Source organism: Oncorhynchus gorbuscha, linkage group LG02 (assembly GCF_021184085.1).
Source record: "Oncorhynchus gorbuscha isolate QuinsamMale2020 ecotype Even-year linkage group LG02, OgorEven_v1.0, whole genome shotgun sequence".
In the NCBI taxonomy this organism is placed as follows: Eukaryota; Metazoa; Chordata; class Actinopteri; order Salmoniformes; family Salmonidae; genus Oncorhynchus; species Oncorhynchus gorbuscha.
In genome coordinates, this window is record NC_060174.1 from 77858378 (window position 1) to 77874060 (window position 15683).

The 15683-nt window shown below is 45.7% G+C and overlaps 1 protein-coding gene across 1 annotated transcript in view; it reads right to left on the reverse strand.

Moving 5' to 3' along the window:
* Window positions 1-3302: 3302 nt before the first annotated feature.
* Window positions 3303-15683, reverse strand: part of LOC124010405 (UV radiation resistance-associated gene protein-like) — a 133277-nt gene continuing 120896 nt past the window's right edge. Inside the window, exons 14-15 of the mRNA XM_046322815.1 lie at window positions 14197-14288; window positions 3303-4351 (exon numbers count right to left, since the gene is read on the reverse strand). Coding sequence (XP_046178771.1) covers window positions 3547-4351; window positions 14197-14288 — 897 coding nt within the window. The 3' untranslated portion in view covers window positions 3303-3546. The remainder of the gene's footprint in view (window positions 4352-14196; window positions 14289-15683) is intronic.

Consider the following 15683-nt stretch of genomic DNA (forward strand, 5'->3'; position numbering starts at 1 on the left):
TATGTCAGCTATGGATAGGACATACACTGATTTCCTTTATGCCGTGGGATGTTTGGCTGGAATAGTTGGAATTTAAGGTGCTCATTGGTCATCTCTTCACCTCACAGCTGCAACTAACCAGCAGATCCAACACCTTATGCTTGCTTACAGCTGCACTACAAGGTCGGACAGGTTGTTTGCTTAAATTAAGACACCGTGGAGGTGAGATATGGCTTGGAAAACGTACCTCAATCCAGAGAAAAGAAATGGCATTGTACTCTGAATTGTCCAATTATCCCAGCTGTTACACCGAGAAGATTAAACAACTGATTTTTTTTCTCCAGAAAACTGTATGCGTCAGTGTATTTGAGTATGTGCCATCGAACTCATGTTGGTACAGGGTCCAGTTATGGTTTTGGAGCTCCAACAAAGAAATGAACTATTGAAAGACAACAACAATGTTCTAGTGTGTGGCTGTTTATTGCCTTAGTTACTGCACCCTTCACCACACTGACATGGATTACCAATGAATTATTGTACTTCAGACGAGCATCATAGTTTTGGGAGAGTTGAACATATTCTAAGCCATTCCCCGCACTGGATTATACTTTGTAGTTCAACGCACGTTCTAGTGCCGTTCATAAATGGATGCTGTGGCTTCTGCTACCTAGGACGAGGACGAAAAGGTCCGTTTTTCATTCAATCTTCTCGACTTAACTGTTGGGATAATGGGACAATTCAGAGTCAACACCATTTTTCCTGTCTGGATTGAGGAATGTTTTCCGAGCCATAGCTAGCACCGGCCCCGTGGTGTCTTCGTTTAAACAAACCGCCTGTCCGACCCTGTTGTGCAGCTGTACGCAAGCGTCAGGTGTTGGATCTGCTGGCTAAACTGCAACCAACCAACCACTATCTGGTACATTAGCTATGATGATACAGTTACCTAATAAAGACAAATCTAATCTACATGCCTTATAAGCTCTTACAAAATGCAACTTCATTGACTTCTTTATATCCCATTCTGAAGACATCTGGCTGCAGACATAACCATTGATCGACAGTTAATAAAGGGGTCCTATTTCTCTCCATGAAAGATAGAAGCTTGGATATCTGGCGATTTAAATAAAACTAACTGAAAAGCAGATTGAATAGTCTTTCGTTTAGAATAAGTGAGAGTGTTTGCAGCTTCAATTTTAGCTAATGAGGTGTGCATGTGTGATCCAGAAGGGGGACTGAGGGGGAGCCAGAGGACAGGGCTGGGCTGGACTGGATTGCCTGACTGACTGCATCATTATCCTGCTGACAGAACTACACCGCACTCATTAATTTACACTCAAACATACATACTCACAAACACACCATCCCTGACTCAATAATGCACTCACACACATGCATGCACACATGCATTGGTCTCTCATACAAAATAGGTTTGATTTCAACAGCTGCATTTAGACAGGCAGCCCAATTCTGTTTTTTTCCTCAATAATTGGGATTTTGACCAATCAGACCAGCCCTGAAAAATATCTGACATGAAAAGATCTGATGTGATTGGTCAAAAGACCAATTATTGGGAAAAAAGATCAGATTTGGGCTACCTGTCTAAACACAACCTAATCTCAGAAACCCAGAACTAAAATCTTGAGAATTGCATCAGATGCTTGATTATGTTCTGGGGCAGAGCGGTAGCTTCATCTCCATCTCTTTGCAAGTTACAGGCTATGGGCCAAATGTTCCTTCCCCTTCTGAAATTGAAAAGATGCGAACACCTGAGAAATTGGGATTTGTCCAAAGGATCAGTGACAAGAAATCAGCGCACCAGAACAAAGTTACTTGTAAGTTGTCCTATCTCACTGTCTGTTGACAGATGCTACAATGATAGTTATGTTACAAGAGATTACAAGCCTAAACTGGATAAATAAAGGTTAAATAAAAGGCATACGCACGCACACCTCTGAAACAAACACAGGTAGACCATAGTGTAAACGGGGCTACAATACATCCATGCTATTGGACTGTAAGTCTTTATTAACAAAAAACTCTCCATACAAAAGTATATGTACAAGGTCACATGCTGTATAGCATTTAATGGAAATGACCTACAATGGTTTAATCTCTCATTTTAAATACAATACATTTCAACATCCACCACAGTACTTGATCATAATTACACCCCCCCCCCAAAAAAAAGGGGGCTTATTGCGAGTCCATCTATACTGTATATGGTGGGCAGTATGCAAATCAGTTGTCCATATTCGCTTCTGTCTACAGGGATCTCTGGTCCTTTCCAGAGGGGACACAGTTAGATCCAGATTATATGTACGTATTTGAAAGATTTGAACCCAGGGCTGATGACCATTAACACTTGACAATATCAATGAATGACTGACTGCCCATGAGAGGAAAAGAGAAACTATGATTTCCTTTAAAACAAGCAAACAAACAAATGCAGTGAGAGACATAAATAACACTCATAGTGGCCAATGGACACCAACGCAAGAATACAAAAAGTAGCTCAACAGGGAAAAGAAAAAGAAAGCGGAAAAAATAGATAAGCGGACTAAAATGTAAAAAGGTCATTATGTGTCATTAATATGTAGGGCCTGAGTGCAACATTTCAACAGCATACAGTACACATCACTCATGTTTTGGTCTATTGAATAATATCTGGATAATTGGACTTCATATGAATACTTATATCAATGGTGCTTATTAAAATAGTCAAATAAGGAGAAAGCAGGTATGGAGGAGAAAGCCAGAAAAATTGCACTGTATCCCTGCCATGTGCTCAAGCCTGCCTGCTTCGCTCCTCTCTTTTCTTTTCTCTTCTCGTACTCAACCAGCACAGAACAGTGATGGCCCCTGGAGATAGAGACAGGGCAGCCCTGTCCAATGGCTGGTGGGGTTGATGGACCTGGAGGTGCAAGGTGTAACAGTTATGGAGTATCTGATTGGGCCAACGGTCTAAGCTGCCCTGGCCTAGTGACTGGTCGGTTTCCTAATAGGTGACAGAGGTCAGAGGTGGGATAGGTCTTTGCTGTAAGTCATTACTGATTTAGCAGGACTGTACAGGTACAAGTAGGGACTCCACTATAGCTTTCATGAACCCACTCGTGTTAGATCACTGCTTACTTCAAGGAAGGATGCATTTTATGTGTGTAGTTACCACACACACACACACACACACTCCCTCCCTCCCTCCCTCCCTCCCTCCCTCCCTCCCTCCCTCCCTCCCTCCCTCCCTCCCTCCCTCCCTCCCTCCCTCCCTCCCTCCCTCCCTCCCTCAATACTGCAATGCACCCTGAAAGAAGAAGGCCCAGGAAGCGTTTCAATCACAAACATTCGCTTTATTTCATTTAAAGGATTATAGAAATATTTTTCGAGAAGAAGTGCAAATTGGTCATCATTCCAGATAATGTAGCGCCTATGTTTGTTTTTCTATTGCTGCTTGGGGAGAGGGACAATCACACCAAAGCACACACACAGGACCCCCCCCCCCTGCACTATGTTCATGTCCCTGACTCATGTGCCATGTGACTCCTGTCCTCACCCCTAAGGTCCCACCTGTCCTCACTTCTCAGAGTTCTTGCGTGGCCTGCGGAAGCTGGACATGTTCTCGTTTAGTGCATAGATGCGGCGGGAGAACTCCTCGAAGCCGGCGGCATCCAGCTCGCCCAGAACCTGCTCGTCACACTCCACGGCCACGGCGTGCTCCACGGGGATGCAGGGGTAGTCCTCCAGCCTGGCCCCATCTACAAGGCCCATCCCTAAACCCAGGCCTGTGGCCTCTGTCCCCATAATCTCCTCTGCCTGCTCCACTGAGCAGCACATCTCTGGGTTTAATGCTATGGTCAACATTAGCCCTGTTGCGCGCGCCCCCAGCCCCTCGCCTTGCACTACTGAGCCATTCATGGTATGGTCTGCATGCTGCTCACTGGTGGTGCTTCCAGCCGGAGTGGGGGAATCTGAGCCTCCTGTAGTAGTGCTGGAGGGCTGTTGCTCTTGCTCCTCCACAACCTCCTTTACCTCTTTTTCTACCTCTCTTTCTCCCTCCCCCAGGGCTGGTCCCTGAACCTCCAGAGTCTTGGCCAGGTCAATGCTAGAGTCCAGGGAGGAGGACAAGTGCTTGGGGGAGGGTTTGGGGTCGGGCGGTGCACTCTGGGGCTGGTCCATGGACATGGTCGTGTCGTAGCTGGGAGGAGGGGAGGCCTTGTACTTCTGCTTGTCTGCCTCGGAACTGGCCCTTTTCCTCAGTGAGCCCAGATCTGGAGAGCTGGTGTGGCTGGGGAAGCCCACTTCGGACGTAGCCGAGACACTGAGCTGAGACTTGGCTCCTGTCGGGACCGGGATGGAGCTGGAGACATGGTGCCGGTCACTGCGGGAGAGGAGAGAGAGGGAGGTAGGGAGAGAAAGAAAGAAAGAGTTGATGGATATGCTCATAAGTCTTTCACATTCAACAAGAGCCATGGAGAGAGGGAGGGAGGGAGGCCCCCCTCCCCTGCCCCAGGCCTCTCTGATCGGACATGGTTCTGCATTGATCTCATCTCTCCCCCTCCTGATCCAGAGCCCAGACAGCTGGCCCACTGCAAATCACTCCCCATTATTACATAAAAAACATTTGCTCAGCTCATGTGACAGCAGGGCCCTGCAGAGTGGAAGTTCACAGCATGCCTCCTATAAAGTATTCAATACATTTTTGCGGAATAACAGATAACGGACGTGGCAGTGCAGATCTCATCTGTAGACTGCAACCCCCATTCGTCCCATGCCAACCCCAACTGTAAATGAACTTAAAAAAGGGGGCCATAGCCGGGCCAACGTCACCACCCTGTTTAGCCATACTTAACCTGTTCATTCAGGTATGGAGGAGTCATTGGTGGCATATCTCACATGGTCAAAGGTGAAATTGGGCCCCTGTGCTGTTAGAGGTCCACCTGTGGCTGGTTAGAGAACAGAGGAGCCTGGGTAAGTGACCCTGGCTAGTTAAATGGCTTAATGGGGTGGTGTCCCTGTATCAGATGCCTGGTTGTCTGTTAGATAGTCTAGTCTAGCATGTGACAGCAGGACACACACAGAGGACATAAAGGCCTTTGCCAGGGGATGTTTCAAACACGACTGACTGGTCATTGCCTAACTGTTTGATGGAATGCTTCAGGACTCAACACAAGGTAGCTTGTAAAGAGGGTCCTGACTGTGGCCCCTACCCCCTGTGGAGACAGTAGAGCACAGGGCATTGATGCAGGGTTCACACACAGGGTTTAAAAACCCACACGTGCACGGCTCATTCCTGATGAGGGAGTCACGAGACAAGACAACGGTTTTCACCCAGTCTACAGACCGCTCTATAAAGGAGGACCAGTAGAGTACACACACATGCACACAGTGGATGGCCAATGTCATACTATAATAATAATAATAATAATAATAATAATAATAATAATAACAAATATAATCATACCTGATGATACCTGATGATAATTACAGCTCATGGACTGCATTTAATAAGGCACTTACAGGAACACATAAAATGAGGTCAAACATTCATGCAAGGTAAAGCAAATAGATAAGGAGTAGATGCCAGTAATCCTGTGCTGTACTTACTCACCGTCTATCAGAAAACATCTAATGCAATTGCAATTGCCTTCACATTGGCCATTAACGACAATATATCCCATAAACCGAGTCAAATAGAAACAACATGCTGTTCAAAACTCTTGATCAGTTTTCTCCAAGACAAATGGTTTGCCATTAGTGATTTGTATCTGTGAATTCTTAAACAAAATCATTCTGGTGTGTGTTGAGATGATTTGGAAGACGGGAATAATAACAGACCTCCCAGGCCTACCGAGTGCCGCAGCGGTCTAAGTCACTGCATTGCAGTGCTGAGACACCACTACAGCCTCGGGTTCGATCCCAGGCTATGTCACAGCTGGCCATGACCAGGAGACCCATGGGGCGGTGCATAATTGGCCCAGCATTGACCAGGTTAGGGGAAGGTTTGGCCGGACGGGATTTCCTTGTCTCATCGTGCTCTAGCGACTCCTTGTGGCGTGCCTGCAAGCTGACTGCGGTGGTCAGTTGGTGGTTCGGGGTGAGAAAAGCAGCCAACAAGTGCGCAGCATATGTGGGAACTCCTTCAAGACTGTTGGAAAAGCATTCCAGGTGAAGCTGGTTGAGAGAATGCCAAGAGTGTGAAACGCTGTCATCAAGGCAAAGGGTGGCTATTTTGAATAATATCAAATATATAATATATTTATATTTGTTTAACACTTTTTTGGTTACTACATGATTCCATATGTGTTATTTCATAGTTTTGATATCTTCACTATTATTCTACAATGTAAAAAATAGTAAAAATTAAGAAAAAACTTTGAATGAGTAGGGGTTCTAAAACCTTTGACCGGTAGTGTATATATTATTATTATTTTGAACCGATTTTGAACTGAATTATCATTCCAACGAGCGAAACCAAACCGTGGCCCAGGCTGGGCTCCTACCAAACAGAGGACAGGTTGTACTGTTTATTAAGCAGGAGTTTCAAACGTTCCATCCGTAATTTATAACAAGCTAATGACTGCATTCAGTCCGTTATTCACTGAATGACATCCTCGGGGCAAGAGCTCCGACTGATCCCATCTCTGATTTGAATTAATATCAGGCCTTCTAGCTTCTCCCTGGCTCTCTCCCAGTGCCCCTATCACACAGAAATCCATGTCCACTTTAGGAGAACCTAGGTTTGGACCCAGGAGATAGCTGGCCAACACAGATGCCTACATGTGTTTCGGCCTCGTCCCAGAAACACAGTAATATGATATACAACCAGACTGTGTAAAACATATGGCCACTTCTTCTTCTCTGGGAATGTTTAGATTTCACAATTTCCCTGGCCTGGATAAAAGAGAATTTCTTGTTTGGAGCACATTTGTTTGTTACATTAAGTTCCCCTCCAAATTGGTTCCTTTCAACATCTGTCAAATTAAGCACCTTAATCAAGAGTGTAGTAGAGAGGATAAGGGGTTGCGGGGTTGGAAGGAGAGGTGATCGAGGCTAGCCCAGACAAATTTCCTGCAATGCGCGGTCATAATATTTTTTTATGCAGCACATCTGATGGCAGAGCAGTTGTGACCAGAGCCTGGACTCAAACCCAGAACCTCTAGTGGCACAGCTAGCACTGCGATGCAGTGCCTTAGACCACTGCGCCACTCGGGAGGCCCCACTTGGGACGTTTTAACTCATCATTAAGTTTGACTATTTCTCCAAGCACTGGTGGACTTCCTTGTCAATGATTTCACCACATAAACACTACCTGAGCCCTCCGCCTAAACCAGTAGGCTCATACTTGGCGGGTTCAGCAGCAGATATGCCCACTTCTCCCCCAACATGTTTGTTTTAACCTGGGTCTCTCTTCCTCTCTGCAGTGTCAGACTCAGCCCTGGATATTCCAGGTAGGCCAGGAATTTACTAAACCAAACATTTTCCACTGTCTTATCCTCAGACAGGCCTCATTTCAACTTCAAGGCATAGCTCTTTTCATATCCAATTCCTGTTAAGGACCCGTGATCAGAGCCAAAACACACAATGTCAGATAAGATTCAGGCTTTGATGTCATTGAAACTGAAAATCCCACAGGAACTACTAAACCAAATGCTATAACAGAAATATTGTAATACTCACTACGGGGGGTGGAGGGGAATTTAAGTGAACATCTCCTGTCTCCAAGTCTGGCCCTTTGATGATGGAGAACTTAACATTCATCTCCACATCACCATAGCACAGCATGTACAACATATTGTACAAGTTGATAGTATAAACACCAACACTGTTGTCAATAGTGACTACATTGTAGTTTACTTTATTCTCAGCAGTTTTGTATGGCACAGAGATAAAGACATAGCCTAGCTATAGCAACCCATTCCAAACAGAGGTGAGAACTACAGTATCCCACACTGTCTCACAGTACAACAGATAATGTGACTTCTTGTCTACATTCTGTTCATTACAAGGTAATAGCTGTCTGGAGTCAATGCAATATCACAACTATTAATGATATCGGCTGGCCTTGTTAGTACAGTACCCTGCGTCTCAGCGACACAAAGGAGAGCAGGTCTACTCTGTGCTGGACTGGGGTGTCTGATTCATAGAGGCCTGGTGGTGAGGAGCGTTCCTCCAGAGGTGGTCTCATCCATAGGGACGACTGTACAGCTAACACACACACACACACACACACACACACACACACACACACACACACACACACACACACACACACACACACACACACACACACACACACACACACACACACACACACACACACACACACACACACACACACACACACACACACACAGCCAAGTGTGTGTGCGTGCGTCGATCTGTGTAGGAATGCTCACACTCATCCAAGCACATTCGTTTTATTTGATTCATTATACTGCATGAGTTCCTCCCCAACATTAGGCGTCTACTATTACTATCTCAACAATTACCATCCCTTTCCTGGAACAATAATATCCGCATAAAGAAACACCTACTGTGCTGTATGATGACATTTAACAGCTTCACCACAATGCATGTTCAGTTATTTACTGATACTAATCAGTACCAGTACTCCTGACCATGTTATTGGTGATTTGGTCTGAACCTGTTTGGTTGTCAGTCACACACGGCTAAACATTTCCTTTATTCCTTCCTTCCGTCCGTGTGTCTATCTGTGTGTCTGTTGTGTGTCTGTTGTGTGTCTGTTGTGTGTCTGTTGTGTGTGTGAGAAACAACCAAGCAGATTCAGACCAAATCACCAATAACATGGTCCGGAGTACTGGTACTGATTAGTATCAGTAAATAACTGAAGGCAGATGGGAGGGGTCCAGCTTTACATCTGTTATCACTGTTCTCTCACCAGGGGTTTTGGGGGGGGGGGGGGGGTTCTTCAAAATCTCTGGGGGGCGGTTTCATTTACAAAGCAAGTAGAACTGCCTTTGGTAATGTCTAATATTTAACACTGTCTTTTCAGTCCCTCGGTTTCAGTTTAGCATTCACCCTGGTTCCCTTATCCACATGCTTGGTTCTGTAACATTAGAGGGCAAGGTTCACAAGTCCTTCCATTTCTATACACCTGTGTCTACAGTGGCACTGAGATCGACAGAAGTACAAACCCTAAACACACCCATATATTTCCCAATGAAGTCCCCTGGATAAATCCCATGGACCCATGCATGAGAGGATCCCTCCTAGTCAGCTTATTGTGCATGTTGAATTAGCAATATACGGAGGGGGAAAAATCCCTACAGTTCATGGATGGAAACGGTTCCTTTGGACATGTCCTCGCCCCGTATAGAGGGGAGGAGAGGGGAACGGATATCAAACCTCTCTCCCTCTCAGTCTACCGGTTAACTCCCTGCAGCTGCCACACAGCATTTTTATGCGTCCATATTTCATTCGCTTGGCCCCTCCGCTGGAAATAGTATCTAAATTGAGTCTTTTTAAGGCTGGGAGAACTGGAAGTGATACGGTTGTGAGGAGGGTCAATAAAATAAGTATAATTGAATGCATGTCCTCCCTGTTTCAGTGTTTCACTACTGCAGGGTGGAGTCCCAGAGTCAGGCCACCTTCTGGTCCCCCAGTACCTACTGTCTGAGTCGGTTAGAGGGGAGAACTATGTGGGTCCTGTGACGAGGACCGAACTTATGGCCTGCTAAGACTAAAAGTTCTCACACAGACGGTCTGAGCTTAGTGCGAGCAGCCAGCCACCGCCCCCTGACGAATGTTCTAGCACTGTGTGTGTGTGTGTATGGGTAAGGCAGGCTCTCAAGACGGAAACAAAACCATGTACACCATATATAAAAGTAGATTGATAACCCTTCAAATTAGTGGATGTGGCTTTTTCAGTCACACCCCTTGCTGACAGGTATATAAAATCGAATACACAGCCATGCATTCTCCATAGACAAACTTTGGCAGTAGAATGGCCTTACTGAAGAGCTCAGTGACTTTCAAGGTGGCACCGTCACAGGGTGCCACCATTCCAACAAGTCAGTTCGTCAAATTTCTGCCATGATAGAGCTGCCCTGGTCAACTGTAAGTGCTGTTACTGTGAAGTGGAAATGTCTAGGAGAAACAACGGCTCAGCTGCAAAGTGGTAGGCCACACAAGCGGGACAGGACTGCCGAGCGCTGAAGAGTGTAAACACTTACCACCGAGTTCCAAACTGCCTCTGGAAGAAACGTCAGCACGATAACTTGTTGTCGGGAGCTTCATGAAAAGGGTATCCATGGTCGAGCAGACGCACACAAGCCTAAGATTACCATGCGTAATGTCAAGCCCACCACCATTGGACTCTTGAGCAGTGGAAACACATTCTCTGGAGAGATGAAGCACGCTTCACCATTTGGCAGTATGGCGGACTAATCTGGGTTTGGCGGATGCCAGGAGAATGCTACCTGCCCCAATGAATAGTGCTAATCGTAAAGTTTGGTGGAGGATGAATAATGTTCTGGGGCTGTTTCTGTGCTTCCAACTTTGTGGCAACAGTTTAGGGAAGGCCCACGCATAAAGCGAGGTCCATACAAAAATGGTTTGTTAAGATCTGTGTGGAAGAACTTGACCAGCCTGCAGAGCCCTGACCTCAACCCCATCGAACACCTTTGGGATGAATTGGAACGCCGACTGCGAGCCAGGCCTAATCGCCCGACCTCACTAATGCTTGTGAGTAAATGGAAGCAAGTCCCCGCAGCAATGTTCCAACATCTAGTGGAAAACCTTCCCAGAAGAGGGGAGGCTGTTACAGCAGCAAAGGGGGGACCAACTCCATATTAACGCCCATGATTTTGGAATGAGATGTTCGACGAGCAGGTGTCCACATACTTTTGGTCATGTAGTGTATGTGTGCACATGGGTGCATGTTGCGTAAGCGCCTGCGTGTGTGTGCGCCTGCGTGTGTGTGCGCCTGCGTGTGTGTGCGCCTGCGTGTGTGTGCGCCTGCGTGTGCGTGTGCGTGTGCGTGTGCGTGTGTGTGTATGGCCAACTCCGGAGACAGAAACATAACTTTTACGGTCCTCAGAAAGGGACACCTGAGTCAACACAGTGGAACCCTAGTTCCCCTGTGTACAATTATTGTGTTACTTTTTGATTGATTCCAATTTTTTTTTTTTTTACTTTAGTAAATATTTTATTAACTCTACTTCTACAACTGCATTGCTGGTTAAAGGGCTTGTAAGTTAACATTTCATGGTAAGGTAACACCTGTGTCGGTGCATGTTACAAATAAAATCTGATTTGATTTGCGGCCTCATTGTCTGGCAGTGGAGTGGGGCCCCAGAACCCAGAGGAAAGGAGTCATGGAATCCCCGACCTCCACTCCCAAGCCTCACGACACACCGCCAGGTCAGCCATTTTCATATATCTTCCTCTATCTTAACCCTTTACACTCGTACCAGTATGTATACTGGTTGAAATGGCAGATTTGGGTGCCGATAAACACCTACATTTGTTTAGGGTGAACAGTAAAATGATGTACATGATGTCAGAGCTCAGGGTCTGCGCTTCACAGCTCTGAATGGGTTTTGACTGACAGCCGGTCAGAGCTCAGGGTCTGCGCTTCACAGCTCTGAATGGGTTTTGACTGACAGCCGGTCAGAGCTCAGGGTCTGCGCTTCACAGCTCTGAATGGGTTTTGACAGACAGCCGGTCAGAGCTCAAGGTCTGCGCTTCACAGCTCTGAATGGGTTTTGACAGACAGCCGATCAGAGCTCAGGGTCTGCGCTTCACAGCTCTGAATGGGTTTTGACAGACAGCCGGTCAGAGCTCAGGGTCTGCGCTTCACAGCTCTGAATGGGTTTTGACTGACAGCCGGTCAGAGCTCAGGGTCTGCGCTTCACAGCTCTGAATGGGTTTTGACAGACAGCCGGTCAGAGCTCAGGGTCTGCGCTTCACAGCTCTGAATGGGTTTTGACAGACAGCCGGTCAGAGCTCAGGGTCTGCGCTTCACAGCTCTGAATGGGTTTTGACAGACAGCCGGTCAGAGCAGGGTCAGCTCTGGGGTTTTGACAGACAGCCGGTCAGAGCTCAAGGTCTGCGCTTCAGCTCTGAATGGGTTTTGACAGACAGCCGGTCAGAGCTCAGGGTCTGCGCTTTACAGCTCTGAATGGGTTTTGACAGACAGCCGGTCAGAGCTCAGGGTGAAGCTCTGAATGGGTTTTGACAGACAGCCGGTCAGAGCTCAGGGTCTGCGCTTCACAGCTCTGAATGGGTTTTGAGCTCTGAGACAGACAGCGGTCAGAGCTCAGGGTCTGCGCTTCACAGCTCTGAATGGGTTTTGACAGACAGCCGGTCAGAGCAGACAGCCGGTCAGAGCTCAGGGTCTGCGCTTCGCAGCTCTGAATGGGTTTTGACAGACAGCCGGTCAGAGCTCAGGGTCTGCGCACAGCTCTGAATGGGTTTTGACAGACAGCCGGTCAGAGCTCAGGGTCTGCGCTTCACAGCTCTGAATGGGTTTTGACAGACAGCCGGTCAGAGCTCAGGGTCTGCGCTTCGCAGCTCTGAATGGGTTTTGATTAAGAGGACTCAATGTATTTTGAAAGACAAGACCTTGAGGATTATAATAAATACAACTTTGATGTCATTCAAAATGTGCACTTCACATCCCAAATCATAAAACTCATGTAATATACACTGTCAATGTTTATGATCACTCTGTTTGATGTACAGTTACAAGAGGACATGGCGTTATACCCTGGGTTGTTCTGAACAGAATGAGCCTTTCTTTGTTTATTGTGAAGGAAATTTTCTGCTGCACAAGCACCTGAATGCAATCATGACTCCTTTCTATGTGCACCAAAATGATGATCTGTTTCCCCGAACTGCATTGTGAAAGCCTAACACTGTAATATTGTATTTTATAACTTTCAAATGATGCCCACCTGATCCAGATTACCATTTATAACGGACCGTTTTAATTGCGAAAACAACAACATCTCTACAGTAGGTCAAATGATTGAGTGAAGTCTGACCCAGGGGTGTGAAGGTGAACAGAAAGGCACTGGAGCGATAAACTGCCCTTGCTGTCTATGCCAGGCGGTTCCCCTCTCTCCACTGGGATTCTCTGCCTCTAACCCTATTACGGAGGCTGAGTCACTGGCTTACTGGTGCTCTTCCATGCCGTCCCCAGGAGGGGTGCATCACAGACGTAAACTTCCTGTCCGGGTTGGCGCCCCCCTCGGGTTCGTGCCGTGGGGGAGATCTTTGTGGGCTATACTCAGGGGAGTAAGGTATTAGATATCCCTCTAGTGGTGTGGGGCCTGTGCTTTGGCAAAGTGGGTTGGGTTATATCCTGCCTGGTTGGCCCTGTCCGGGGGGGTATCGTCGGACGGGGACACAGTGGCTCCCGACCTCCTGTCTCAGCCGCAGGACAGGGGGGCTAGGGTCTCACTCCCTCCCCTCCCTCCCTACGTGGATTAATAACTTTCCCATAATCTCCAAACTGTTCCCTTTCAATTGCTACCATGGTTATGCATCTGCTTTTCATATTTCTTCTGTTACAAACAGTTCAATTTAGCCCTATCCATATAGGACAATTCCCATGAGTGTAAAGGGTTATTAAGGGCTTCCACTTCCCATTAGGAGGATATGGAGGATTCAATTGCTTTGCTTTAAAATGGCCTCTTTCCTTTCAAAACAAAAGGTTATTCAATTAAGGTTGTAAAACACATTTTCTCCTTTTGCTGACCCTGGGAGAGCAGAGCAGATCAAAGAAGATCATTTCCCCTTTTATAGGGCTGTGTGCTGGATGGTTGGAGTCATAGAATTAGAATTACAAGAACAGGTATTCCCATTCAAGTCAATGTTCTGTGATGGTTGAACTGGCGGCTGTAGTCTGAGAAAGTCTCTACTGTGGACTGATTCTCAGGTTCTATGGTGGCGTCATTCAATGTCTGCGGCCTGACGCTCGGCAGATCTGAATGAATGTCTGACGTCCATCAGACCCCATGAAATAGCTGCACACAAACACAGTAAGTTCAAACGCATGTGGAGTTTAACTCTGAACTCCTTAGGCTGGTTTTGAAGAACCCCTTAGAAACATACACTGCTGTATTCACCAATATTTTCAACTGAAACCATCTGAGGTGAAAAAATATGTAACGTAAGAGATAGTGAGATCAAGAGTGCTATGTGGGGTGGCCTAGTAAGACAGTGAGAGAATGAGAGTGCACTTATACAAGTACTTACCATCGGACTAGAAGGCCGTGCTCCAGGAAGTTCTTGAGGTTGGGCAGGGTCTGACGGAGGTCTGGAGTGGACAGACCATGCTGGTATCTCAGCTGGGAAGGGAAAACAAAGCATACCTTAGCAGCGAACAGAGCATTTTTTACCATATCATACTGAACCATACCATAACCAAGCATATCATACTGAACCATACCATAACCAAGCATATCATACTGAACCATATCATACTGAACCATACCATAACCAAGCATATCATACTGAACCATATCATACTGAACCATACCATAACCAAGCATATCATACTAAACCATATCATACCGAACCATACCATACTGAACCATATCATACTGAACCATATCATAACCAAGCATATCATACTGAACCATATCATACTGAACCATACCATAACCAAGCATATCATACTGAACCATATCATACTGAACCATACCATAACCAAGCATATCATACTGAACCATATCATACTGAACCATACCATAACCAAGCATATCATACTGAACCATATCATACTGAACCATACCATAACCAAGCATATCATACTAAACCATATCATACCGAACCATACCATACTGAACCATATCATACTGAACCATATCATACTGAACCATATCATAACCAAGCATATCATACTGAACCATACCATAACCAAGCATATCATACTGAACCATACCATAGCCAAGCATATCATACTGAACCATATCATAGCCAAGCATATCATACTGAACCATATCATACTGAACCATACCATAACCAAGCATATCATACTGAACCATATCATACTGAACCATACCATAACCAAGCATATCATACTGAACCATATCATACTGAACCATACCATAACCAAGCATATCATACTGAACCATACCATACTGAACCATACCATAACCAAGCATACCATACTGAACCATATCATACTGAACCATATCATACTGAACCATACCATAACCAAGCATATCATACTGAACCATATCATAACCAAGCATATCATACTAAACCATATCATACCGAACCATACCATACTGAACCATATCATACTGAACCATATCATACTGAACCATATCATAACCAAGCATATCATAACCAAGCATATCATACTGAACCATACCATAACCAAGCATATCATACTGAACCATACCATAGCCAAGCATATCATACTGAACCATATCATAGCCAAGCATATCATACTGAACCATATCATACTGAACCATACCATAACCAAGCATATCACACTGAACCATATCATACTGAACCATACCATAACCAAGCATATCATACTGAACCATATCATACTGAACCATACCATAACCAAGCATATCATACTGAACCATACCATACTGAACCATACCATAACCAAGCATACCATACTGAACCATATCATACTGAACCATATCATACTGAACCATACCATAACCAAGCATATCATACTGAACCATATCATACTGAACCATATCATACTGAACCATATCATA